This window comes from Gallus gallus, chromosome 4 (assembly GCF_016699485.2).
Source record: "Gallus gallus isolate bGalGal1 chromosome 4, bGalGal1.mat.broiler.GRCg7b, whole genome shotgun sequence".
Lineage (NCBI taxonomy): Eukaryota > Metazoa > Chordata > Aves > Galliformes > Phasianidae > Gallus > Gallus gallus.
This window is the reverse complement of record NC_052535.1, coordinates 33746177-33773671: the sequence shown is the minus strand read 5'-3', so window position 1 is coordinate 33773671 and position 27495 is coordinate 33746177. Positions and strand designations below refer to the sequence as shown.

The following is a 27495-nucleotide window of genomic DNA, read 5'->3' as shown; positions in this document are numbered from 1 at the left end:
GACGTTTGTCCAGAAGAAGGGGAGACGTAAATTTAATGAAAACGTTCACAGTGAGCAGGATGACAAACGTGCAGTGACTGCTACTCGGAAGAGGAAAGCATTACTTACCAACCATCGCGCTGACCTCTCCTGCCATCAGCAGCGGCACAGTGTCGTTGTACAGGTTAACATCGATTATACCTTTCCGAATCGTTTCTCCTACTTTTGCTCCCAGCAGTACCGAGCCAGTAGTTTCAAAAACTGAAGCCAAAATGCAAGCCTGGCGCAAAGTCACTACACCAGAGCCCACGGCAGTTCCAAAAGAATTGGCAACATCATTTGCACCCACTGAAAATGCTAAAATAAAAGCAATGATAAAACCCACAATGACCATCCACAGGTACTCCTCCATTGCCATCTTTCCCCAAAGCGTAGATCAGTTTCCCCTTTGCAAATAGTTAATAGTCAAGGCTGGAGGGAACCGTAACGGATTTGGAAAGCAGATTTCTTGTAAACAATGAGTTCTCTCTGGTAATGTTAGAATGTGAAGAAACTGCTAACTGCCGATTTTCACACTACTATAAATACTGTTCATTTGCCTGCGCTCAATCAGCAGTGAAGAACATTCCATATTTTGCTCCCAAACTGGTACAGCAGCGGTGTCCTGTCCTGCAGCAGAAAGAAAGAAAAGAAAATTAAAAAAAAAGAGGGAGTACTTTGCAGAGCCTGTCTCGGGGCGTGTTTTCTGTAGTAAACAGATGATTTGAATCCCCTAACGGGACCCTGCTTTGGCATGTGACTGTTCTAAATCATAAAGCAATTCAAAAAGGTTAAAATTAGGTCACCTCCAAAGCAACACGCTTCTTGTAGTATCACTGCCCGAGAAAACATTTTGATCGCTTTAAAAGGACTCAGAGAGCTTGGTGTTTTCTGTCGCATTTACCGAGCAGTGTGATAAACCCTCTTTCTAGGATTCATTTTGGCCCTTGGCACCAAGTGAACATATAGCACGTAGGACATACAGACTACACCACACAGCATGATTCCCAGCCGATGGGCATTGCCCAGCTCCGCTCCCCTCCGCAGAGCTATCCCATTTTACCAGTGCAATCCCCATTACCGGGGATGCACTCCTTTGGAAAATGATTTTGTCAATGAAATGTCACCAAAATACTCTCAAGTGCACTGATATTCATATATTGCTACTATCACATCCCAGGCAGTAAGAATATCATTTTCTTATAGCTTCTCAGCCACTGAATCAGCACAGTGATCACAATATTCCCATGTATTCCTATAGATCTACGTAAGTGTAGGGAAAAAAATTGACTGAGAAGTTTTAAGCTCTCTCCTCTTTTCTGTAGATAGTTACTAATTACTAATAAGCTTATTATACTCAAACCATTCTTATACATATATCTGAATATTTTTTGATGACTTTGGTTTTATGAAATCCTTTTTGAACTATGTCTTAGTCTTTAATTAGTTTAATCTGAAATGTGAGTGAGATCTTTAAACCAAAAATGCAGACAGAAAGGGGCTTTAAAAAATAAAAGCTTCACCAACCAAAAGGGTATATCTTGATCTCTACATCAGTAAGAAAGCCATTAAGTATATTTATATAAATCAAACTTAAAAACCACACTTCTACATTCAGCTGTCACCTAGCTCCCTTTGACTGCAATGAAATAGAGGCAGTTTGAAACCAAAGTATTTTTGAGAGTATGTAGGGAAAAATTACCGTTCACCAGATTTGGCTCTGATAGACTGTATGAATCCTTCATATATTTGCCCTCCAAGCTCTTTATCTCTAAATCAGCTGTCACAGGTGCAAAGCATTGCTGAACTCAAGCCTGTAAGGACTCACGGGTCCCATACGCATTAAGGACCAAGGTGGTTAAAGGCTGGAAGCAAGCATCAGCCTGGAGAAATGCATCTGCCTCTTCCATTGGCTGCTTGTCTTGTAGCAGTCATCTACATCTATGAAACCATCTTGTACCATCTTCCTACTTACACTCCAGGGAAGTGCCATTTTGAAGATGGTGAGGGGTCACGGGCATATTCAGCAAGAAATATCTGCCGGTGAACTGCATACCTTGGAAAAAGCATTTCAGAGACTTGGGAGAAGTCAGATGGCAAACACTGAGCCCAACTACTGCTCCCCCTCTTCAGCCTCATTCAACAAATCCACACACATGGTTTCAAAACCATGCTGAAGTTCTTTTGAATGCACTGAAGGCCTGCATTAGGAGGGAAGGAGGGTCTCCGCAGAGAACATCCAAAACCTCAGATATAATGAAGAAATTAAAAAAGAATGAGATTTTGTATATTCCTGAGATGCTGGATCATTGAGAACTACCACGACGGAAACATGACATCGATAATTAAGTGATCATTCCCTGAAAAACCCTAAAGTTTATGTCAAGGATTGACGTTTTATCCAAACATACATATTAAGGAGAAAAGATTTCTCTTTTTTCCTCCAGACTCCGCAGAGGCTGGGTGATTGTTGCTCCGGTCTTTTCCAGATATGGAGCAGACATCAACCCCTGAATGATTTGCACTCCAAAATAACATCTTGGAAGGTCTTAACTGCTGAAAACATTTGTATAAGGATTTTTATACTATGAGATAACATGTGAAAACGAAGCCCCAGTGCATTTTTCATGTTTGAAGACTTGTTGCCCATAATTCATGAGCACTCGGCCCTTGGAGTAGGAAAAGACTTGAAGAGGGAGAAAGGCTAACAATATTTGGAAGAATTGATTACAGCTAGAGCTTGTCTGCCTGAGAAGGAGGACTAAACTTGTGGTGTGCAACCAGGAGACACTGAGACATGCCAATGCCTATCCCATAGCCTGGGAGCCTTTCCCAGTCATCCTCATACTGAGAGCCTTGTTACATACCTTGCTTCAGATGGAACCACAACAGAAAACAAAATTACTCAAGATAAAGTGTTAACGAAGCAGTGGTTTGAACAGTTCAGCCTGCAAGGCATTCTGAGGACTGCCTCACTGTTGCCTGAGCTGAGGACTGTCGCTTCAAAATTCTCTGCAGAGAGCATAAGTGTGCAGGCATGGGGACAGGGAAACATTTTTCCTTACTCTTTTAGATTCACTCATTTTTATTTATGTATGTTGCATTTTTTGCTGAGAGATGAAGTGCTGCGCCAAGCTCCTTCCTTGATACTGGAGATTCATGATTAAATTCCTTACCCAACATGCATTTGTACAGCACCTTGCCAAGTTAGCCTCTGTACCTCAGCATCCTCTCCAGAAAATGGGAGAACTTGCCTGAAATGTGCATGCATCCACAAACACAATGGTTATGAGAGTCCCGTTTCCTTCAGACCCATGAGATGCTAGCAAATCCTTATTTCCAGCAGAGGTCTGTCTCCCATCCACTTACCAACCAACTTCCCAATTTTCTGTGGTGGCCCAATCTCTCGGATGAGGGAAAGCATGGGTATTGTGACATTCCCCACCACAGCAGTGCTCATAGGACAGCATTTATTCAATTCAGTTCATCCAGCTTGCATAGTGAACTGCTAAGTCACAAGGCTGCCTTTACAGCTTCCCTGGAGGATGAGATCCAGGTGGTCCCAAAGAAATGAAGGCTGAAAGTATGTGTGCTGAGGCAAAGAGCTCCAAAATCTCCTGGTGAAGGCCACAGACTCTCAAAGTGTGCTGGTGGGGCTCCTGGCAAAGGACTCAGAGGGACAGCTACAAGACAGCCATTCCTGGAATGCAATATGGGGAGGCAGGGATGCCTGCAGCAAGGTGCCACTGCGAGGATCAACACAGAAGTCTTCCTCCGAAGTCTTGACTCAATTTTACCAGGGCCAGAGCACGGCAGTAGCTATACCTTGTCTTTAACACATCTAAATCCAAGTGAAAAGAGGAAATGGAATGGGCACACTTAGAAACTAACATGCAGGCAGTGCTTGAACGGTGTTACTACTTTCTCCTTAAGTGAGTAGGAGATGTTAAAAGCTTAAAGAAAGAAATGGAAAGAAGGAAGAAAAAAATGGTCACATCTGCTCCTCTGTGAAAGTTTTCAGAAATGCAAAATATCCTGCAAAGTAGGCCAGTGACTAAATACAGACTAAATCTTGTAGCGTGCTTCTTTCTGGAGCCCAAAATACATCTGGCATGCTTGGGCACGCTGAGCTATGCCCCTCCTCACCTAATCTAGCCCATGAGCTGTGGTATTTTGAGTTGTTGCTGGGACAGAAAAGAAATGGGTAAAAACACCACACAGGAGAGTCTGACAGACCGGCGGCTTTGCATGACGTCTGGAAGTCTCCAGCCCATTTTGCCCTTTTCTATTTTCTTAATACGCCTCTGTGATGCCAAATGCAATTAAGCCTGATCTGCTCAGCACTGGGAGATCCTCAGCTTCACCTGTGGGACTGATGTCATCTCCCCAACCGGCTGCACCAGAGAGGCTACCCTGTCAGAGCACAGCGCCCTGCGGTGTGTGGCGAGGCCAGGCCTACAGGGCACAGGGCACCGGGCCCAGGCCACAGTGCACACCTCTGCGGGATGCTGCGATGCGTGCATGTAGAACGACATTGGGGCGAGTCTTCCGGCCACAGGAAGCTCATTTGGCATTAAAGGCAAAGTTTCTAGCTAACGTGGCCTTCTTCTCATCAATAATTAGTGTGACATTCTTGAGCCTCGTGAAGTGGGCAATTTCAGTGGACTTATTAACTTGCGCTTCAATGAGAAAAACCTGACTGTTGGAAATGCTAAGCACGTCCTCGCCAGCAGATGACCCAGACAGCCCCTGTGATGTTAGTTTGCCTCTTGCTGACCGTCTCCTCAGAGTTCCTCCTTCCCGGAGGAAAGGAGTAGAACGACAGCCAGGTGAGGGGCACCGCAGCTCATTCTGAGCGACAAGCAGATGGGCAGGAAAAGTCAGGAAGCGAGAAGCGGGAGATCATTTCAGGACATGTTTATATGTGGGCACTTACTAAGAGAGCTATTCTGGAAACTATTCACAATACACTTCCAAGCGTAGGCAAGGTTTTTTTGGTGAAAAATTAACAGGAAATTGGAAAGATGATGTTGTCAGTTCTTATTTTTTAGCCAAACAAATTGCTGCTGGAGAGAAAGCAAAATCACCTAACAACAGGGACAAATGGTTAAACAAATGCTAAGGACTAGGTTCAAAGTCTGAGGAAGCGATCCCAGTGCATTACCCACCAGCAGTCCAGCTGGGTGACAGAGAGGAACAAACAGAGACCCGATAAATGCTCTTTCATCTTCTCTCTCCTGAAAATTAGGAGAGAATCCACTGTGTTCACTTGAAACATTAAAATGTACATAAATCACACTGCATGCAACCCTTCTGCTCTCAGCAGCTGCCCCGTGCTGGAGTTTAAAGCTTCACCCTGCTACAGACAGGATGGGGATTCAGTGAATTCCCATTTTCAACTCTTGTTTTCGTGGTGGTGGTGTTTTTTCTGCTGTTGATCACATATGAGCAAAAAATCAAAAGACAGCAGCTAATGTAGCATTTCTAAAGACAACTATTACAAGTACTCCACTTTGCATTATGACAAGAGATACAGGGGAGGACAATTGCTTCTCCCCTGCAGTGCTCAAAAAAGCAAATATTTTGTTAGACTGCTGTGTTTAATTTGCACCGACAGGACCTTCACTTCTCATTACTGGTGGCTGAAAAGTCTGTCTCAAACATTTACCACACTGGGGCTTTCAGGAGTTTATTCCATCCCTCCCAAATTTCTGCATGCTGTTCTTTACATAAGATGCATTTGTCAGGCTTGCCACCTATGTATATAAGTGCAGGGATCTTCTAAATTCACAATAGCCCAGGCAATACAGCCTATGGGTACTAAATACAGCGCTGCACAGAAATCAGACCTGATTTCTAAGCAAAGTCCCTGACCGTTCACAGAAATAGTTCTTATCTTTTCTAGTTCCTGTTGGGGCCATAAGACTCATGAAGTATCTGCTTTAAGTTACTAATATTACATTTGTGATATGGAAGGTGATACAATTCGAGTCGTTTGAGACTAAGAACATCCCTATATGGCTCTAAATTACATGCACAGGACTTGTCACAAGGCCAAGCGTGATGCAAGTTTAATGCTCCAGGACACAAAAACCACTGATTTACTTTCAAAAATCAATTACCACATACTCAGAAGCAGTTTGGTATCTATCAGTTCCTATTCTAACGCAGTCACTATGTGTTTGTGCATACTTGGCACTACTACTCGATATGGAAACGGCATTGAAGTTCACTGTTTTCCAGGGGCTCCTATCAAGTTTAACATTGCAGAGAGGGACTGCCACCTTCAGCTCCCAAAACCTGCAGAGGATGCTATGTTTTGCTACACCCTAACAACCTCTGTTCCCACTACCGAAAGGCCAAAAATGCAGATAAAATATTCAGTGTGAGATCGTGTTGCCAAAAACATTCACTAAAGTGATAGAGAACAGTCATGCATAAGCAGCAATTCTGCAAACCAGCGCGGTAAGCTAGGCAAGGTATCAACAAGTCCTCATTCACCTGTTGATAAAGATATTTTTATGTACTGAAGAACAGTTTTATCTTTCAGTGCCAGAGCAAAGTCTTTCTAACATGCAAATAGCTTTTATGATTCTGCACAAGAGATTTCTAAGATCTGTTCAGAGAAAACAAACAAGTGCTTTGTGGATATTTAAACTACATTTTATAAAAGAAAGCCATGCACAGCAATCTTCATAACTCACCCAATACTTTAAAGTTGTTTCAAGAGAAACGGGAGCTAAGTTCTCCCAGCAACATGCCTTCCTGATTGTAAATAGAGGCTGAAGTCTAAAATAGATAGCCTATCATTCAGCACAGCCACATCTGAACATGCAAACCTCCAGAGGGTATAAAGAGTGCTGCGACTTACACAGGCAGTCCTTGGATAGAATTCCCTCCAGCACGGGGGAGCCCGCAAAGTCAGCTCTGAGAAGCATCAGCGCGAGTCCAGAGCCGTGTTCAGGAGGTGGAAATCTGCCTCCTCTTAAGCAAAGAATTCTGCTGGGGGTGGGCACTGATAAAACACAACACTGCGTCACAATTGCACTCGTTAGGCAAACCAATCCAAGGAAGCTCATATTAAAACAACAAAACGCTCTCTCTCTCTCTCTCTCTCTCTCTCTCTCTCTCTCTCTCTCTTTTTCCCCCCCCAAGCACAGGCATAGACCAGATAGTGAACTTCCTTTTTAAAAGAAAAATCTCTTACCACGAACAGAGACCACTGGGCATTCTGGGGTGATCGGGTGGGTTCTGAGAAGCCCCAGGTCTCCCCTTCGCAAGCACACTGAGCCTACGCTTAATGTAAATGGTGAAAGTGCATTTAGCAAGAAACTATGCACATCCAATTGAGGAAAGATGTTGCACGCTCGTTACTTTATCCATGTCAGTAGAGGTCTCACAGGCTACGCAGACTGCAGAAAGCTGAAGATGTGCACGAGTGTGGGCTGGAGCAATGCCTAAGCAAGCAACCTCACTTACGAAAGTTCAGCCTCGATTCACAGTCAAGATTCCTTGAACCACCTTCCTTGGAGTGGGAAGAAATTCTGCATGTATGTCAGGGCAAAAATAATGTTTGCCTAAAAGCACCTGGCTTAGCTTTATATAAAATATGTCCGTGAATACCATAGGGTACAATCAAACCATTTCATTCAGCAAAAAGGAATCGAAATCAAAACTTCACTGTTGTGGTTTAAAAACCTGATACACATATGCTTATTTCAAGGATAAACCAGGCTTCTGGTTTATAAGCAAATGGCATTTCAAACTTAACACTTTTACTAAACTTTTAGGTTTGACTCCATTTTGAATCACCCAAAGGCATGGCATCACATTCGAACACAACAAACCCAAATTTGCCATGTCCTCCACACTTGAGAAAAATCAAATCACCGATTTAAATCTGCAAACATAGAGTTGGAAACTTAATTCTTACCTCATCTGTTTTTTCTGAATAAATTAATTAATAAATATTATAAATAATAAATTAAGTCTGAATTAAGTCATCATATTACTTAACAGGGAAGTAAAGGATTTCCAAACTGAGCTCAGCTGCAGATCACTGTCAGGGATAATTTGGTAAATCTGAAAAGTGGTTTATATTTGTTAAAAAAACCTCACGTGGATTAGTAAACCTACATCATCTTCTACAGAGAATTAGGGCAAATCTCCAGCTAGAAATCTCTAATGCAGAAATGACATTAAAACTTTCCAATTAAAAAAAAAAAAAAGTGATAGATATCAGGCCAGGATTCCTTACAAGAAACGTTAACTCTTTACAGAAGGTCAACACCCAACTGCTATTAAACTCGCCCCAAGGTCCATAGCTTTTCGCACAGCTAAATCTCAGGTCTGGTTGTAGAGTCTCTCCTTTTCATGTTGTAATTGCTGGCAAACAAGCTCACCAGTTTTAGAAAAGTGACAGACTGGATTTCCCTTCTTCACAAAAGACACACATGTTGCCAATGAGAAGGTTAATCTTTTCCTGCAGATCTGAACACATCCTACTTTTTATCAATCCAAGTGAGAGCGAACCTGATTGTAAACATGAAGTCAGCTTGTATTTATAGGTCCAGATTCCACAGATTTAAGGAAGTGAATAAACAAACACTTGGAGTACTTATTTAGCTTTATACTGTAGAAAAACAAATAAAAAAAATACCTAAGAAAAAAAAAAACAGAACACAAAATATTATTTCATGTTCTGTTTATGGCTGACATGCTGTTGATGACTGGCACGGTGAAGCTCAGACACGAAGGATCAGAAGCAGATCCAGCACCCCTCCAGCTCACCCTAAACTATGGTTCATCCAGCGTGGAGTACCAGCCACAAGCGTGCAGATGCAGGTAGGAAGGCCTTCCAGAGGACACTCCTTGGCTGGGCTGCTTGGGAGGTACCTCCAACCATCCCCAAAGCCAAAGCTGCCATCCAACGCTGTGGGAACCATCTCAGACCCACACAGACAACAAAGTGGAACCCTTTGGGTGCCACTTCCCATGAGCCAGCCTGACCACAGCCGTGGTTTCTTGTTGACGTAAACTTCAGAGCAATTGCAAAGGATATAATAAACAGCACAGAAAAAGGAAATATCTTTCAAGCTTTTGTTCTGCTAAATCAGCATTGTGGACCTCAGGCATGGGAAAAGTCGATCCAAGAAAGGTTGATCATTAAAAAAAGTTACAATTTGGGATACCACTAAAGAAACGGGCAAAGGAAAATTTATACGACCACAAAATAAATGACGAGGATCGGCTTCTGGCAATGGTGGCACCAGCTGGGTTCCCACCAAAACAAATATTTGTAGAAATGATAAATATTACATATTCCAATCACAATCAGATATTGTAATTTTTTTTTTTTTTTCAATTGTAATTTACTCTGGAAAGTCCACAACTGAGAGATCCCTGTTTGATTCAACAGTTCCAGTGTAGGCAGATTTATATTCTGCTTTAAATAGACTAATAGGATGTGCTGATTGAAATAATCAATTTGCATTAGTTATTTCCTGAAAGATGCCAAGGTTCTTTTTTATCAGTAACTAAAGCAGCATTAATTGGCAACTTCAGGGCACCGTTACATCAAAAGTAACTGCCTTTTTTTTTTTTTTTTTTTTTTTTTTGCCATTCAGATGGGAAAGCCACATATTTATGCAGTTTGAGGTATTTTAAAATGCATACAGCTTGAGAAGAAAATAATGGGGGCTGGCTGTCGTTTTCTAGCATGAAAAACTGTAGGATTTGGAATCTGAATACCTGCAAGCTGTGTTTAGTCAGAAAAAGCAATGCAATAAAAACATCCAAAGGCTGCACAACGTTGATCCAGTTGCACTCTGATGTCTTAAATAAGGTTATCGACCAATTTTCGGACTTTGGCATACCTAATGGTACTCTAAAACTGGGAGCCACCTGCAGTTGGAACTCAGCACTTTTGATTTCCCTGTGTTTGTGCTGATCCTACTGTGCACCTCCAAATGACGAAGAGAAAATGAATAGGCGTAAAGGAGAGATGAAGGTGGATGGATGGCTCTGAATTTCTCCTCTGCAGATGCCAGACACTCCTGAGCAAAGCCACAATCACTGCTCGAGCTGGAATGAGCCTGCTCCGATCAACATCTGTGTACTCGCTTTTGCATTTTGGGTGGCAAGCTCCAACACATTCTGTAATCCATTAGAATAATCTCCAAACAGAAAGAGATATATCTGTACTTCACTGCGAGGAAAACAATCTCAGGACTGTCTGTAAAGCCTAATGTCATAGACATAAAAAAGCTGCTGGACATTCAGGGATGGATTGCCCTTTTTGCTCTGAGAAAGCAAAAAATTTGGGCAGGCTTTTTTATCAACTCCAAATTCTGTCATGTTGCCATGTGAAACTTTTTTGCAGCAAGCCCTTGGTCTCCCAGGGTGGACAGGCCATCCCAATGACAAGAATCCCATTTCCAGTGGCCAAGGTGAACTTGCTGTACTTACATTAACATGCAGGGAGAGCTGCCATACTGCAGTGTGACTCCACTTAAAGCCACCCATCATCTTTCAAGCAAGTAAGCCCTGGGAAAATGGAAAGGAGGAAGCCACAGCTGGAACTGCTGGAGGCCAAGCCTGGCCTGGAGGACGACAGAGGCTGGGAGAGTGAGGCTGACTCCAGCCATTGTCACAGAACAAGCCCGTGCTGAGCCAGCAGGACTTCAAAGGCAGCAAAACCATTCTGGAGAATGAAGGCTTTGGTCAAAGCTGATTCGAGCCCTGCTCCAGTTAACGCCAGGAACCAAATGGTCTTGTATCACCCCAACTCTGGCTGATTCACCGAGGCTGGGCTTACAACATCCATATTAAGTGCAAAGGAATGGGAGAACCGCTGCCATGCGTCTCCTGGGGCTTTATCAACTATCTCCCCTCCCCAGCCCCACCTCTAAAGTAAGCAACCAAGATGGACAACACACTTCTAAAAACCCTGGCTGCTGCTGACAACTCAAGTAGCATTATTTCAAATTACTAATCAACCTACATTAACTACATATAGAACACAAAATTTGCCTGTAAAATGTTAAAGACAATTTGGAAATTCAATGTTTTGCAAATTCAAATGCAAAGATCCCCTTGGTAAAAAGCCAGAATGAAGTTGCCAGAATTCAATAATGGGAATTTTCCGATAAAGGAAATGCGACACCTCAATCCCCAAATTAACTGCCATTCTCATTTTGTTTGGGGTTTCACTTGACTGCTGACATGTCTTCTCCCACTGAGCTACAAGAGAACTCTAAGGCTCCCCTGATGCCAATGACCCTCTCTCAAGAGGGAGGTGGAATGAGTAAGCAGTTATCAACACACCCAACCATCCTGACTGGCCCACGCTGGCATCCACCAAAACCAGCATGTCCACCATGACAGAAGATCAGGCACTGCTGAAATGAGCTAGCTGACTGCTAAAAGCAGGAAAGGACCAGTGATGGAATTATAAAGGTGGCAACACCGATGCAACCACTGAAAGCTGTGGCTATGGCTCCATGCTGTTCAAACAGTAGCCAGCTATGACACCTAGGAGCCTGGTGATGACATACACAGGGTTTAATACTGTCTGGAGACAGGTCCAAGCCACTTCTGTCACTTGAGAGAGCTCCCTCTTTACAGTTCAGTACATGCTGACCTGCCACCCAACATGTCTGTTTGCCCCCAAAGATCAACAGCTGCTGATCTCTGTTCTTCAGAGTCCTTATAGTGGTCCACTTCTACCTCTCACCACAGTGGAGAGACAAGATCCTTGCGGTCCAGCTATAAGAAAGAGTTAACACATGGGCTGCTTCACTGTAGGCTGGTGGTGCTGCTGGAGCAAACAGGTGGCTGACAGACCTGTCACGCTGGCTGGTAACTAAATCACTCCCGATGTGACATGCCAAAGAATGTCCCACGATTGGGTGCATGGCTTGGCAAACACCTGCAAAAGGGACTAACTAAGGGCATGCAGTGCTGTGAAGTAGGTCAAGCAAAGCCAGGCTTTACTCTCTGCAAAGGGTCGGTCTCCACCTCAGTGCTTTTCTGGTGCTAGATTAAGCGCTGAAAACAGGAAAAGTTGACATACAAATAAAATTAATATAGGGAGTTGGTCACGGACCTTGTTATCAAGAACACTCCCTCAGATGAGTGACTGCTGATGGAGAGATGACTCCATGTTTTATCTGAGGTTCTTCTAACCTGCAAGCAAGCCCTGGTAACATCAGTGTTTCTGCTGTGTCAGTCCAGTGCGCATGCCTTGGTGAAGCACATGGAATGGTTCTAAAGGCACAGGCAGGATAATGGGACATGCGCTGCCTCCAGTGAACTGACCAGAGCATTCATCTGCAGCAAGAGCTCGAACAGCTAAAATTTCTCCGCTTGCTGACCTACAAGCTATATAGAGAAAGTCATTAAGGTAGCAGAAGATATTTCCTTGAGTACATGGCACCAGCAAACAGTGCCAGTAACTGGTATGCCTCATCCTCTTAAAAAGGTGTTTATAGCTAAGCTGTGATGGCGATAATGATGCATTACAGCACCTCGATGGTTGCCCGAAGGAGGAAAGACAGCATGGATGCAGCTGAGAGGTCAGTAATAGCAAACAGGATCCCAAAAGGAACCTTCCTCTCCTCCTGCCTTTCTGGAGAAGGGCAAAAATGAGACACAGCTTCACTAGGACTCTGCTGTGACCACCACAGCTTGGATAGGGACTTCCCTTAATCTGCCCAACATGAGGAATGTGCACCTCAGCACAGCCCTGTTCAAGGGATAAAAGAATACAAAGAAGATATAAAAAGAAGTCTACAGCAGCCAGGTATGACAACAACATCAAGTGAAGAGGGTCCTCTGGAGAACAGGTGCAAGCGTGGAGCACAGTTCTTACAGGACTTGGAAGAAACTCCATGGTATGGACAAGGAAAAAGGACTCAGAATCAGAGAATGGCAGTGTTTGCAGGGGACCTCTAGAGATCATTGAGTCCATTCTCCCTGCTAACGCAGGTTCCCTACAGTAGGTCACACAGGTAGGTGTCCAGATTGTTCTTGAATATCTCCAAACACAGAGACTGTGCAACCTGTCAGGGCAACCTGTTCCAGTGCTCTGTCACTCTCAGTGTAAAGACGACTCATTGTTATCTTCAAAATGAATGAGGATCAGCCAAAAAAAAAAAAAAAAGATATTAAAAACACTAAAGAAAATCATTAAACAAATAATCTACTATTAATAAACAACTGGTTGTTTCTGGTCACTGAGATCTTCAGCAGTCACAGAAGGCATTTCCTTTCATATCTGTTCTACACAGAAATTAAAAAGGGAAAATTAATTACGCCATTCTTACGACTGTCAGTCAGTTCCTCAGCCTTGAATTAACTACGCATTGAAGTGAATCTGATGAACACAATGATGTGAAAAAAAAGCAGTTGCTCTGAAACTGCGGAATACATTACTCCCAAAAAGGGCTTAATATTTCAATCAACGCTTTCTACAAGTGTTTAACCAATTACTTCCTGCAGTTCGATTTCTGTCTTCTTTAAAGATTCTGTTGATGCGAACTCCTTTCAATCACTTCTTGTAATACAAGCAGCTAAACAAATTGCATTTAAATTATATTACAGGTTTCTTTTTCCTTCAAACCTGACCAAGGAGGGTTTTAAAATAAACACGATCCTTTCCAGTTTTAAAATTTCTCAACTGAGAAAAAAAATCATTTGCCATTCTCCAAAGCAATCCAGAATGTAGACCACACTTTTCAGTCGTGTACATTCAATTTTGGAAGACGTTGGTGGCACTAACGTGAAATTCAGGTATGCAGAAGGCTATTATGTATCTACTTTACAACATAATCGTCAGTTATTGACAAAGGCTTTGGAAAATTTTTAAAATACCAATCAGTCCCATCAGCTCATCTATCAACTCCGGGCTGTTATGCTGCCTGGGGGTCGCAAGGACTTACTCAGAAAACGTAGAGAATTTCATTGCACAAACTCAGAGACACAGCTGTCCACCACGCAAGCCTTCCCGGCTGAGTGCCTCCCAGGTGGACCCAACAAGACGTACACCAGGCAAGGAGCAACGCTGGGGAAACACCAGCTGCACAGAGTGAGAAGTGATACGAAGAAAAAAGAAATGTTCAGGTTTGCTTGTTTGCTTGCAGCAACAGACACTGAAGTTTATTGATTTCAGTTTCAGCAGCTAAAAATCCATGAAAACATTTTAATATTATACAGACAATACTATCCCATATTAAATTTTCTATCAAAGAAATAGTATAGGCCAGGATTTTCTCACAATCATTGTGATTTACTTATCAATTAGTACAGCAACACCTACTTTAAAATATAAATATTACGAAGTGCAAATAGCTTTTTTATCTCGGTATGATTCAGCTGTTCAATTATACGGAAATATCTAAGGAAAGAGAGTGAAAAAAGAACCCAGTGTAACAATACAACAGTTAGCTGTAAAAATAGCTGGACACATTCTCAGCCACTGTCTCTCAACTGTTCCCTTTATATCCACTGTGAAACTGCTTCCAACACACTAATCACATCCATTCTGAAGCAACTAAAATTATATGATTTCAAACTATTTTCATTAGAAAAACAGTCCTTTAGCAACTGCTTTTACTCTTCCAAGTAATTGTATACTCTTAAAGGCCAAATATTCAGCCAGTGTGCAAAAATAACCGTAGCCTCTTATTAAGGATAAAAGGCCAGATAAGACTTCATATTAAAAGCAAGGATGCCTCTACCAGCAGCACTGCTCAATGTTGAAAGTTACATTTAACGTTAAAAGTTTCAACACATAAATGTTAAAATCTTAATAACTTTGGATCGGTCTTACAACAACGTGCGGAACAGCAGGGCTACTATTTCCTTGGAGGTACTTCCAGTAACAGCCAAGATGTTTGACTAACTACCTCGGTAAACAGCTCTCCCAACTCAGCTGTAAGAAATCTGCACTGAACTCCCCACAGCTCTGACAAAATGCCTTATCTATCTGGAACGTTTTTGGGAGCAACGGCCAAATAACGAGACTGAACTGATTAATATTTGATTATAACATCTGTCTGTGGATAGCATAACAACAATACATTACAAGGTGACTCAAATCAGAGGGACAGCACTTTTTTTGCTTTGTCCTAAGCACCTGTCACACTTTTAGGCAAAGGCTGTTTATTAAATGCAAGCAAGACCCCCCGATCTCCTGTTCTGTAACTGCTATGTCTGATCTTCTCCCTGTTCGGCATATGCTTTGACAGAAAAATGAAATTGATTTAAAGTACAAAGTGGCAGCCATCTAATCCACAGATAAAACCATAATGATGTAAGTTATGCTCTTCCTAAAACAAGCTTGAAGCCATGATTATATTAAAGACACAGATGTGAGGGGATTTTTCAACTTCCAAGCAGATATGCAAGCAAGGTATTACAATCCAGGGGTGCAGGTGAATGAATAAGCAAGCAAACTACGTGATGTTTGTGCAGCGTCCTCTCAATCCTGCAATCCCTTCTAGAAAGTCTGGGTCTACATCTCCCTCTTCTTTACTCATGTTCTTCTCGCATGGCTTGGTCTCAGAAACTTTCCATGCCTGTAACGGAAACTCGAGCCAACTTCTTAAATGTATGATTTCTTCATCTCCACTCATCATCATCCACTTCTGTTTCTGAGAAGCTCCTCATCATGACACCTGTATCTCAAGAAGCAAAACAGGAAACATCACAGGGATGAAGCAAGGAAAGATGAATAATAATATGCCTCTGTGTCTTTAATAAAATCACAACTTTCACTCAAGTTCCTTTTAGGAAATAGAGTTCCTTTTGCTAAAGTATCGCCAAACCAGGTGTGTGAGCACCCAGTGCCACAGTCGGCGTAACCAATGACACCTCCTCATCCATGTCTCTGCTCCTGTCACAATGAGCACAAGTCCTGTGTCAGTCTTACGTACTATGGGAAACCTCCTCAGGTGCCAAGCCTGCCAAACTCGTCTGCAGCAGGTGGCTCCACTGCCAGTACCTGCTGACCCATCTGCCAACCTACCCACAGTGAGCACAGTGCGAGCTGTCTTTACCCAGGATCTGTTTGCAGTAGCAGTATAGCCCACAATTGATGTCACAGCCTCTCCTTTACTCTCCCAACTGCTTCTAAAGCCACACAACGTCTGCAGTATATATGTTGGGGTTTTTTTAACACACTTCTCAGCTAGTGGAGCACAGTGACAAAGGTCTGAGTAAGGCCTCAGTTATTTCCAGTATATATTTGTCCCCAGAACAATATTCCCAAGCTTTGGGGTGGGGTGGAGGGGACTTTGCCTGACTGTTACCCCATGTGCTTCATTCAGTGGGCTTTCAGTCACCTAAAGCTTGGGACCAGGTGGGCCCAGAGCCAACAGCACAAAGGCAACAGGATGAGATGATCAAGACCAACGGGGTGACACAGCCACCTCATGCCTGAACAAGCCGCCCAAGCCCTCAGCCTGCCTTGTGACCTCACCAAATGCTCACCAAGGGGGTCAGGAAGGAAGAACAGTCACCAAAGGCAGCCTGCCAGCCAGCTCCCCATCAGACAAAAGCACAAAAGCAATTTTATCCCTGCCCATTAGGGTTAAGGCTGTATTTTAAAAAACGTGAGCACCCAAATTTCCTCCAAGTAGGGGCAGAGCAGTGCCCACTTCTTACAGTTCCTATCTCAAATGTTCAGAACTCCGCCTCTTGTTTGAAACCCTCCTTTCTTCTACAAAAGCCCTCAGCAGCAGCGCTCCCCATACACCTAGTGCAATTTGCTTGGGAAGACAGCACTGCCCTTCATCAGCAATGCCAATGTTGCAAAGCCACAGTGGGGTCGGTTCTCTTCAGCTAGCAAGGAGGGACAGCTTTAGAGACAGCATCTCACGCAGCACCAAAAGGCTTAGCTTTGGCTCTTGCACACTGCAGTAGAGAAGACAACTGCCTCGGACAAAGAAACCCTCTGTCAATGGTCTGGATATCGTAGGAATGATAACTGATAAGTAACTGGGCAGAAGTGTATGTGCTCTGCAGGGATTCCATGTCAAAGAAAAATATACATTTGCCTATTTCTGAACTCTTGAAGAAGTTCTTTCCTTCAAAAGCGTTTACGAGGCAAACAGTTCCGAAGCCTGCGCCTCAGTCGTCATGGCTGCTGGTCAGAAACTCAGGGAATCCAACCACCATGGGTTTCAGGAGTCTAGAGTATAAAAGCAGAGGTGGCCCCACGTGCCTCATCAGCGAGACACTGAGAAGACGCCCAGATAACCATCCAATTATTGTATACCGCCGTGATCCTCCATCTTTTATCATGATGATCGCTGTATGCAAGATACAGAAACTGCAATTTCATTGTTTTGTAATCATCGTAACTCCACGTTATTTCTGAGAGCCAGAAATGATCTGGCAACAATTAATTCAATTATTAACATCATCCTCACTCATTCATCAGATGTCTTCACTCAGCATATGCACAGTAGAGATTACAAGACATCTGCACTCCTCACTGTTGCATTCCAACAGAGAACTGCAGAAAAAGATTAATATTTGCAGCTGAACCTGATGTCAAGAAGATCTGATGCCGGCTGCCACCTGAATGCCTCAAACAACTGAGAAATTTTTCATTTTTCTTTTGAAGAGACAACTTGCTGGCAGGCTGTGCCTTCTAACTTTGATCTTTACAGCAGCCAACACCAGCAGAATTTTGTAGCTCAATAACAAAACGCAGAAACCTCACAGGCTGTTAACTCAATTACCATACTTTGGCAAGGAAGCTTTCTCCTTATACCTTGGGGAAAATCTTTAGATTAGACAGCACTTGCTTTAAAGGCATATGCGCCTCAAAGACGCAGTGTAACTGCTCATGTACTTGATGTCTTTGAGGGGAAAAACATTCTACAATAACTTGCTTGCAGGACTGGTGTTTTCCCTCATTTCCACAGGAAACAGCACTTACATAACCGTGCCGACCGTCTAATGCACAGACATGGGCACTGCAACCCCATCTAATGGAAGAGGACAGAGATTTCACAGGTGCTCCCTCCAACAACAGACTTGCAAAGTAAACAAGGGATGCAGCCCCCAGGCGATGAGCTGCTTCACAAACATGGGCAGACACTGCGTTTTCCTTCAAACACTCACAAACCACAACACGGTGCTCGGCTGCTCAGACACCGTCTTGCAGGCAATGGAAAGAAATGTGCTTCAGCTACTGCGGTGCTACCAAAACTGGGAAGCTGCAGGAAACTCACCTCTACTAGCTGAGCTGCTCACAGAGCTACTTTTATCCACAGGGCAATACAGTGATGTGTCACGCTCAGCATCGCAGCTCCCACCTGCACATTGGCTGACATGTTAGCAGATAGTGCTCGGTCCTTTCCAAGAAAATCCTGCCCTGGGTGGGCGTGCTGCGAACTGCCACAACAGGTCATATTTCTGGTCCATCTGCCTGAGAGTTCTGCCTACCCTGATCGGGACCAGATGCTTCAGAAGGTGGAGCAGCTTGCAGAGTGAACAATGATGTGATTCACCCAAAGGGGAAATTCCTTCCTGACCTCATCAATTAGCATGAAGGTTTATATCCCTAATTTATTTTTAATCTTATTTACTGCAACTCTGGATATCATCATTATATATATATAAACGTCCAGGTCTGCTTGGAATCTGACTAAACTTTTGGCCTCGGTAATATCATGTGGCATAATTATATGAGGTTTCAAATGTACTTATTTTCTATTTCATTTAACGTCCCTTTGTTCTTGCACTGTGGGAACTATTAACCACCTCTTCCCCTTTCTCTGGCTCCAGCTGGCTTGCACCATAAGCTACCATGCCACACTGCTTTCTGGTACAGAGCAGGAACATGATCTGAGGGCCTTTAAAGCCATAATTTAGCAACTTTATTAGTTAGCCAGCAATATTTCTACAACCAGAGTTTCTGGGATCTGCTGTTAGTCAGCGGCTCCATCAAAATTTCACCAGCCCCTGCCCAACTCCAGACCTTACAGACTCACTTTTCTGATCTTTTCCACGTAACATCCACCACCCTTAGAAGCAAACTGCTTTGCACGGTACCACATTCTTCCAACTCCCTTGAGATTCTGAGAAATTTACTTCCAAAAGAACAAAGAAGCAGCACAACACGCTGGGCTTTTCAAGGTCATACAGGAACCTCTCCCTCTGAGCAAAGAGCTCCCCTCCCATCTCCATGCCTGAAAAAGGAACGGTGTCCAGCTGAGCTCAGCCCAGCCCACTGTGCTCTTAACAGTGTCCCTGTGGGCCTCAGGTTCCTCTTTGCAGTAACTTCACGCTTCGCTGCTACTTACAGGTGAGCTGACGACATACTCATCAAAACTGCTATGCTGAGTTGTAGCTAAAGCTCCAGTGCAATTGGTCACTGCCATTTCTAACACAACACTTGCAGAAGGCATCAAGGTATAAAGCCACACCTTAGTTCAACAGCAGTTTGGTGACCAAAAAAAAAAAAAAAAATAAAAGAAGAAAAAAATAGAACTACATTCAGAAGCAGCAGACAGGGAAGGGAGAACACTAAAACAGCCTTGTGGGTTCTGGATCCTCTCTACTCCCCAAAACACAGTCTTCCTCTCGCAGCTCCTGGAGCCAAAACTTTGCACTCCAGGCCAAAGGACTGTAACCCCTAAGTCCTTAGGAGAGAGGGAGCGGGTCTGGACGACATCTCACTGGAATACCTCACAGCCCTTCAAAGAGATCAAAGAATTGTTACAGCATCTGTGAGAAACACCGCATAACTAGCACTGTTTTACCACACGTGCTTTGATTACGGGCTTAGAGCTGGCGAATTATGCCAAGAGAATACTTCTTGGCCTCAAGCAAAAAAAAACAATTGCAACATTTCATCTTTTTTTGTGAGATCTTCCGGCATGGAACCAGTCAAGAGACAACTCCTGCCCCAGCCTTAACATAAGGCCCATAAACAGATGGAGCTCTTTAATGATGAAAACAGTACTAACACAACTGGTACAGGAACCACTTTACCAACTGTCAGCTCACTGAATAATACAATCCCATGCAGCTTTTGCCTCTATTTGGTTCTATCATATGTGAGACCTGTGATTTTGTTGACTCCAATCAGCATATGCTCCTCAATGACCTCCCCATGATGTTTAATGGCTACACAGCAGCGTGGGACTCTGCTCCATAGTAACAACCTTAATACCTTCTTTCCAGAGTTCATGAATGTTTTCCTGTTCTACAGTACATCTGTAAAGACTGAACCAAGTACTTGTACAGTGTTCTCAGGCAAGCCACTTACACTGCAGTCCAAGCCACAAGTTCCAGAGCACTGCTTATGTTCTGTCCCACTCGGTGGGCCAGTGAGGTTAACCCTTCAATTCTCTGTGCAGTGACCAGGAGTAATGACAATTACTTGAGGGATTCCAATAAATAACAAATTTACTTAAAACTCAAGGGAATAATACTACCGTCACGTGTCAGAAGTTAGAAATTGAGAGAGAGAGATAAAGAGAGAGAGTCTGGTAGTCGCAGGTTCACACAGAAGGGGGAAAGAGGAGGGCTACTCCTATTCTCTCTCCTCCCTCACTTTAAGTTAGAATCAAAATAACATTTGAGTTGGAAGGGACCTCTGAAGGTCACCTAGTCCAATGCAATGAATGCAGATACCTACAGCCAGATCAGCTGCTCAGAGCCTGGTCCAGCCTGGCCTTGAACATCTCCAGATGGACTCCACATCTGCATGCAGTACTCCAGGTGAGGTCTCACCGACACAGAGTAGAGGGGCAGGATTACCTCCCTGACCTGATGGCCACACTTCTTTTGATGCAGCCCAGGTACAGTTGGCTTTCCAGCCATGAGGGCACATTGCTAGCTCATGTCCAACTTGCCATCCACCAGCACCCCCAAGACTATTTCTACAGGGCTGTGCTCTATCATCCAGCTTGTTACTGGGAAAAAGACAAGGCAAAGATCTGGTAACACACCACTGCCCAGGACAACCTGCCTTAGTTGATCTGCCACCTACAGGAGAATTACTTCTCATTCTCAAAACCCCATTGAATCTTTATGTTATGTAACACACCACTGCCCAGGACAACCTGCCTTAGTTGATCTGCCACCTACAGGAGAATTACCTCTCATTCTCAAAACCCCATTGAATCTTTATGTTTCAAGATGGAGGAAGCATAAGGGGGAGTCTGCAAAAGCCTTACCAGGGCTGCCCAAGACCTGAATTTCCATTTCCTCTCTGCAGAGTCTGAAAAGGGCTTTCCTTTCTATAAATCTCATCAAGGAATATTCATAGGAAGTATGCCCATAGTGGTCTCGGTGGGGATGGTGTCTCAGCAATGAGCATTTCACTCAGGCAGGGGTTAGGAATATCCAACCACGTAAGTAACCCCTATCTGCTTTTTGTAGGGGACGATCCCACTCTGGTATGCAATATCAGGATTTAGAGCAGACATTTGGGCTTCTGTGTATACCAGAAAGTGACCAGAGTCTTAAAAGAACCAAGGGGAAAAGTGATCAGTAGGTCCCCCCACTAATTTTCACTGAGCCTTCTAACATATGCCCACTGGACACTCCCCAACTCTCACTGGAGACACCGTAGGAAGTTTTCTGACTTTGCAGGATGAGTGGGTTCCCCCAAGGGAGCCATGGGAATGTCTGATCTCTGATATACAGAGACTGTGGGGACGTTCTCCTTTGCCAGTTGGCCTGAATCTGTTTCCACATTTTTACCTGCAAACTGGGCAGGGGTAGGCCACCCACTCATTCTCGGGGAATGTGACATCTCCTTGTGCTAGACTTTCCTTCCACAACTGATTTCTTGAGGCTTCTCCCACAAGGCTACTAACTCAGGGGCAGAGTATTTTCCCCTCTGCCTAGGGAAGGCAATAATGACCGAGAACAATTCTCCCATCAACAGTGGCAAAAGCAATCTGGGACACCTTAACTGCAATACTTTTACTGCTTTCGAATCATTACTGAATTTCAAATGAAGAAGATGTGATACTTTCCATGTCACATTCAAAAGCACAGTTTGGGTAAGGAAATCTTTTAATGGACTCAACAAAGGTATTTTTGGCTGCTGGAATACCCAATCTGTTGAGCTAAAAATAGCTTTAAATAAATTTGTAACACAAGCAGTACATACTTTGCCTAAGAAAAAAATTCTGCTGGCCACTCACTCATCATGTGAGCTCAGTTATTTAGTTGTGCAAAGAACATGAGTAATTCCAAGCCTTATCTGACTGTAGATTTGGATCTATTTAGCAATGGTGCTGTCGCAAACCAAACGCAAGACAATGGGGAGGGAAAGTTCCTACAAACAATGGCCGCGGTCATTTAATGAGACGGTCACACAGAAAAGAGATGAGACTGAAAAAGCCTGGGCCGCTGCCTCCATCCTCCCAGCTTTCTCTGTGCAAAGAAAAAGCAAGGTATTCTCCTGCCCACCTTTTCTTTGATACCGCAGTATAAGGAAATGGGATGCCTGACACTACCGCTCCCTGACATCCTCCAGCCGAAGCTATGCAAGAGAACTGTCTCACTTTTTTTCCTTCCAAAATTCCATCGGTCACTAGAAGGGCTCCTCAAAATGCACTGTTTTTACAACCAGTGTCACACAAGCTGTTTCTGATACTGCTCACTGGCACACAGCATGACCTGAGCAATGGTAAAATAGGGTAGCTCAAACATACCCAGTACTCTGTGCCAGGTTAAGTGCACAGCAGCTGCTCTGTTCACAGAAAGACATCTGAGAGAAGTGCCATAAATAACGAGATCACATGGAGTCTCCCACTGCACAACCAACATACATCTTTCCTGCTCAGGAATTTATGCTTCACACCCTATGCCGTCAGTCAAGAGCGCGTTACCAGCTATGTTCTCAGGATGAGCCGGAGGATATTTTGGAAAGTGATACAGCCCTCCTGCTGGCCAGGTCTTTTCAAAATACTTTCTCTTCTGCTATAATAAAGACAAATGTTTCTATAATCTGGAACAAACTGTGGTCTCTCTCCGCTGCAAGCTATGTATCCATGCGTGCCTTTTACATATTGTGGTATGTAAAACGACTTACGGCACATGGAAGTCCGACGGTCTGATGGAAACTGAAGGGAACTATTCCTTCGTGGATTTGGTAGCTAAGTTTGTATTGACACGTACAATTGGGCAGTATTTTCTCTGACTCCAGTTTCTGCAAATCCCTAAATTGAGCAGCCCTTTTGAGGATTTCCAATTCACGTTACTGTTAGACTAAAATTAAACCCAGTCTTCCTAAAACACCCCATTTCTAGGGCTCCGCAAGGGGATAAGCACATTACAAAGCAGTATAGCTATCACTAAGAGTAAAGACCTACGGTTATTTTATATAAATGGGGTTTTGTTTGTTGGTTTTCTTTTTTTTTTTTTGTTCCCCTGGAGTTTTGCCACAAATTGCTTTCAAGGGCTTGGTTCAGAAATTCCAAATTCAGATTGTTTTTTTTTCTCATTGAGAACTAACTCTTTTTAACAATTCTGTTAATCTTGGAGTTTGGAGTTATTTTTATTAAAGTAACGCCCAGAGTTTAAGCTATTCCATTAAAAGATCAGGAATTATTTTTATTAAAGTAACACCCAAAGCTTAGATGTTCCTTGCAAAAATCAGGCAAAGAGCTTCCATTCCTAAGAAGAAAAGGTTATTTGCCCTGTCCTTGTAAACAGAATTCATGGAGACAGCAGAGCTCAGATGCGTTTTACTGATGTCTTTTTGGCTTTTAGGGTCGGAAAAAAAAGAAAAAATTAGTCAAATGAGCCTTTTGCTCTTAGCACAATTGTTTTTTTCTCTCTTCTCATCTTCTTTTGCAGAAAAAGCAGCCACGATTTCCAGATTTCTCACTGGACATTTGCAACAGTTTTGAGGTGCTCCGCCATCAGTGTCTCTGTCACATTCAGTACCAGACTCCTAGCCTGAAGGGAGACCCACTCCCCTCGGTGAGACTGCTGTCAGATGGAACTTGTTAGGCTACAAGAAGCTTGCTCCTTGTCCCCTAACTCTTATATCACAACAGAAATGAGGCTGCAAAGGAAAGGATCTTACCTCCACTCTCATGGCCCTGCGGCACAGAAACCTTCTGCTCTTCAGTGGCAGCCCTGTCTCGAGAACAAGATCAAGTGGTGCCTTTTTGTTTGCCTGGTTGTGTTAACAAACTAGGTTACATCACCCAGGCTCCTCACTGTGACTAAACCATGGCTGAGGTGTTTGGAGGAAAAAGGCAATGCCTTTTGATCATGGCTTCCGATTCCAAGTGTAAGCACCTGTCATTGAGGTGTGCATGCTGTCAGCAAGCTTCCTCCAAGCACTATTGCTCTTCAGGACTAACAAGCCAGAAGCTTGTTAACAAGCCATGGCATTAATGACATGTCCAACACGATGCTCCTTCCCTGTTGAAGAAGGCACATAGTGACAATTCTCAACTTCTTTTATGTAGAAATTAGGGCTGAGGCAAAATCTCTTCGCTTCCTCATAAGGAGAGGCTGAGCGATGACATACCCACCTTTTTCTCTGTGGCGTGTATAATTTCAGGTTGCCCAATAGTAGCAACGCTCCTGAGTTCAGGAAGACTTTAAAAGGAGCGATTATGCTCACGGAAGTAAGCTAGCATGAATAAACTACCCAGGCAACAGGGAAGCATTCCAGAGCCCTGTGCTGTCACCAGGCTTTTGGCCAATGCTGCTTAATCATATATGCAAAACACACATTACGGAAAGATTCATCATGGATTTGAATATTCTTAATCAATTACCCTGAACTGAAGAAGCTTCCCTGAAAGCCATTCTCATATGAAGGGAATGGGATCTCCTCCTGCCTTGGGAGCTTCTGTCAGTGGTACAGCACAGGCTTCCCCCTCAGCCCTAGAAACCCATCAGGCAGTTTTGGAAGGGACATTTTAGAGCTTAGCAGCACCTGAGCACCACACTGCTGAAATTCGTAACTGCTAGTGCCACGAGTTATGCAGCAGCTGCTACGGGCTGTGCTCCCATCTGGTCCTGGCTGGCACATGCCAGTTCATACCAGCTGGGCACAAAACACAGTGCAGACTGAAACTCAAAATGCTCGTGGCACAGCAAAAGGTATTTTGACTGCAGGTTGCAGAGCCTGCAGTATCTTCAGCCTTAAACACAGCTGTGTTCATCATTTATATAAATTCATCATTTATATAAATTGTCTTGAGCCTTGACACTGGATTTATCAAGCTTCATCTGAAAAGCTCTGTGCAATACTATGTGCCAAACCTAGCCAGACACATTTTAGTGAACAGTGCTGCAATGACTTTCCCACCACTTAACAGAAGATTATAATTTTCACATAAAATTACAGAGTCGTGGTTGTAATGCCACTTGAAGACTGCCTTTGCAGAAATCTGTCTGTCAGCAGCTTCCATGGGGGGAACAGAGCGGTCAGATTCTCAAGAACATCCAAGTTATGCTTTATCTGTGGTATGCCTGGAGTTGTCCCAAAGACTCACGAGATAAGACCATTGCCATGACAGCAGGCTAACAGCTGAAAACGTGGTTGGAGCAGGGAGCTCTGTGGAGACAGGATGGCCTTGCTTTGTCCAAAACTCCCCTGCTCAAGAGGAGCCGTTGGTGGCAAGCCCCACAAATCCAGTGGGTATAAAAGGATGCCCAAGAGGAGCTCAGGGGGACTTTGGAACTTTGGGACTTCTGGACAAGCACTCCCACAGACTGAGGATCCCCGTTGGCTGCACCAACATCAGAAACCCAACCAGTGACCTCTTTCCCTGTTTGTCTCCCTCCTCTCCTCTCTCTCTCTCCTTCTTTTTCCTTTCTTTTTTAATCTTAAAGTTGTTAAGTAACACAAGGCTTGTTTTGATTTCTTATAATGTCGTGTAGTTAAGCCACAAAGCTTAGTTAGAACTGTACAAGTGCTGATACTTGTATTATGTAGTAAGATTGATGACCGTATTTGGATCTTGAATGTCATTTCACCTTAAACCAATTGAAGGGGGGGGGTGTTGTAAATCTGGTCACCCCTCCCTCTCTCCCTTCCCTCACAGGGTGGGATGTGGCAGCAACCTGCTAATATTTTTTTAAGCTACTGTACAGACGCAAAGTTTTACCAGATCTGATAGCTTTCCCTCCCACACTGTGCAATCAGACACTACTGAATCTACATATTGCAACTGTTTTTTAAAGAGTATTGGGTAAGCTAGAAAGATTTGCCTCTGTACAGCATTCTTGAGAATGAACATGGCTAAAGATAACTTTGGAACAGTTTTTGTAAAGGTCACAAGCTTTCCCCGCCCAAGATTCCTAATAATTCAGCATAAGAATAAGTTCCTGTGTGTGCCTACAAGCCTGACTGCTGTAAATGGGCACAGAGAAAAGATCTATTGTCCATGCTGCCTTTGCTTTCAGGCGCTGATTTCTTTACTGCCAGTAAAAGAAAACACTTATTTCCATATGCAATACCGTGAATTAACTGGTAAAAGTCACAGCAGACATTTCGAAGGTAACATATGAAAAGTTCTGCCCTGGCTGCACCTTCTGTGCCAGGCACACGTGTACCATACGGGTGAGATATAAAACCACCAACAGAACAGGGTATGGCTCCCCTGTATGAAACGTCAGTAGATGCGTTTGTGTCAGGGCAATCAACCACTACCGCCTTTTGCTCAGGATTCGAGCAACGTCCTTACAATGCCGTAACAAGCGCTACGGCGTCTGCATTTCTTGCACCTCTTTAAGCTTTTTTTTGTTTGTCTCAACGAGTAAGCTGGTGAGATACCTGCGTCGCTACCTGAGGTCCATGCGTACTGCAGAGCCGCAGGCTGCCCTGCCTTTCCAAGCACTCCACGGCGCTTCCAGCTCAGCTGAGTGGAAAATCGTAAAACAATTCGCTACAGACAGACAGACTTTAGTTCGGGGTTCGGTGAACTGGAAAGAATGGCTCACTCTGACACGCTGCTTTACCGACGCGCCGGGAGCCGCGCCGGGAGCCGCCGAGCACAGCAGCAGTGCTGGAATACGCCCACAAGGAGAGCTCCGGCTCCGCGCTCCCGCCGCCGCAGCATCCCAGGTAGACTGGGGCTCGGGGCAGCGCGCCCGGCGCGGCGGCAGCCCATTCATCCAACCCTCCCTGCCTCAGCCCGCGCTTTCTCCTCAGGCGGCTCCTTCCCCTCACAACCGCCCCCCGCGCGCGCCGCCGCCACCGAAGCGGCCCCCTCCCCTGGCAACGAGAGGAGGGGCGAGGGCGGGGCGGCCCCACTCGCGTGTCCCGCCGCGGCCCCACTCACCGCCCGTCGGGCGCCCCGCGAGCAGCAGCAGCAGCAGCGGTAACAGCAGCTGCGGCGGCACCAACAGCAGCCGGCCCGGCCCGGAGGCGGAAGCAGCGGCAGGAAGTGAGGTCGATGCGGAGGGGGCGCCACTTCCGGCGGGGAGGGGGAGCGGAGGGTCGGGCAGAGCCCTGGCGCTGAGGCGGTGCCC

The 27495-nt window shown here is 44.3% G+C and overlaps 2 protein-coding genes and 1 long non-coding RNA gene across 10 annotated transcripts in view; 1 reads left to right on the top strand and 2 right to left on the bottom strand.

Annotated features, from left to right (window-relative positions):
• SLC20A2 (solute carrier family 20 member 2) overlaps positions 1-27387 on the bottom strand; it is a 57549-nt gene extending 30162 nt beyond the window's left edge. For 2 of the 7 annotated variants that reach the window (XM_046940073.1, XM_046940075.1), the window contains exons 1-4: positions 24086-27387; positions 13959-14095; positions 6890-7033; positions 109-648 (exon numbers count right to left, since the gene is read on the bottom strand). In XM_046940073.1, the coding sequence (XP_046796029.1) occupies positions 109-397 (289 nt within the window). In that variant the 5' untranslated portion in view covers positions 398-648; positions 6890-7033; positions 13959-14095; positions 24086-27387. Of the gene's footprint in view, positions 1-108; positions 649-6722; positions 7034-13958; positions 14096-24085 lie in introns of those variants that run through there. The other 5 variants (XM_046940072.1, XM_046940070.1, XM_046940074.1 and 2 more) reach the window with 5 other exon arrangements.
• On the top strand, positions 648-14541 carry LOC121110744. 2 transcript variants are annotated; one of them, XR_006939257.1, is made up of 2 exons: positions 648-4847; positions 9645-14541. It is a non-coding gene; the product is annotated as an uncharacterized LOC121110744 (long non-coding RNA). The 2 variants fall into 2 exon arrangements; XR_005859667.2 differs by lacking the exon at positions 648-4847 and adding an exon at positions 6897-8862.
• Positions 14141-27495, bottom strand: part of SMIM19 (small integral membrane protein 19) — a 15795-nt gene continuing 2440 nt past the window's right edge. Inside the window, exon 4 of the mRNA XM_040698911.2 lies at positions 14141-15695. The gene's annotated coding sequence lies outside the window, so the exon portion shown is untranslated. The remainder of the gene's footprint in view (positions 15696-27495) is intronic.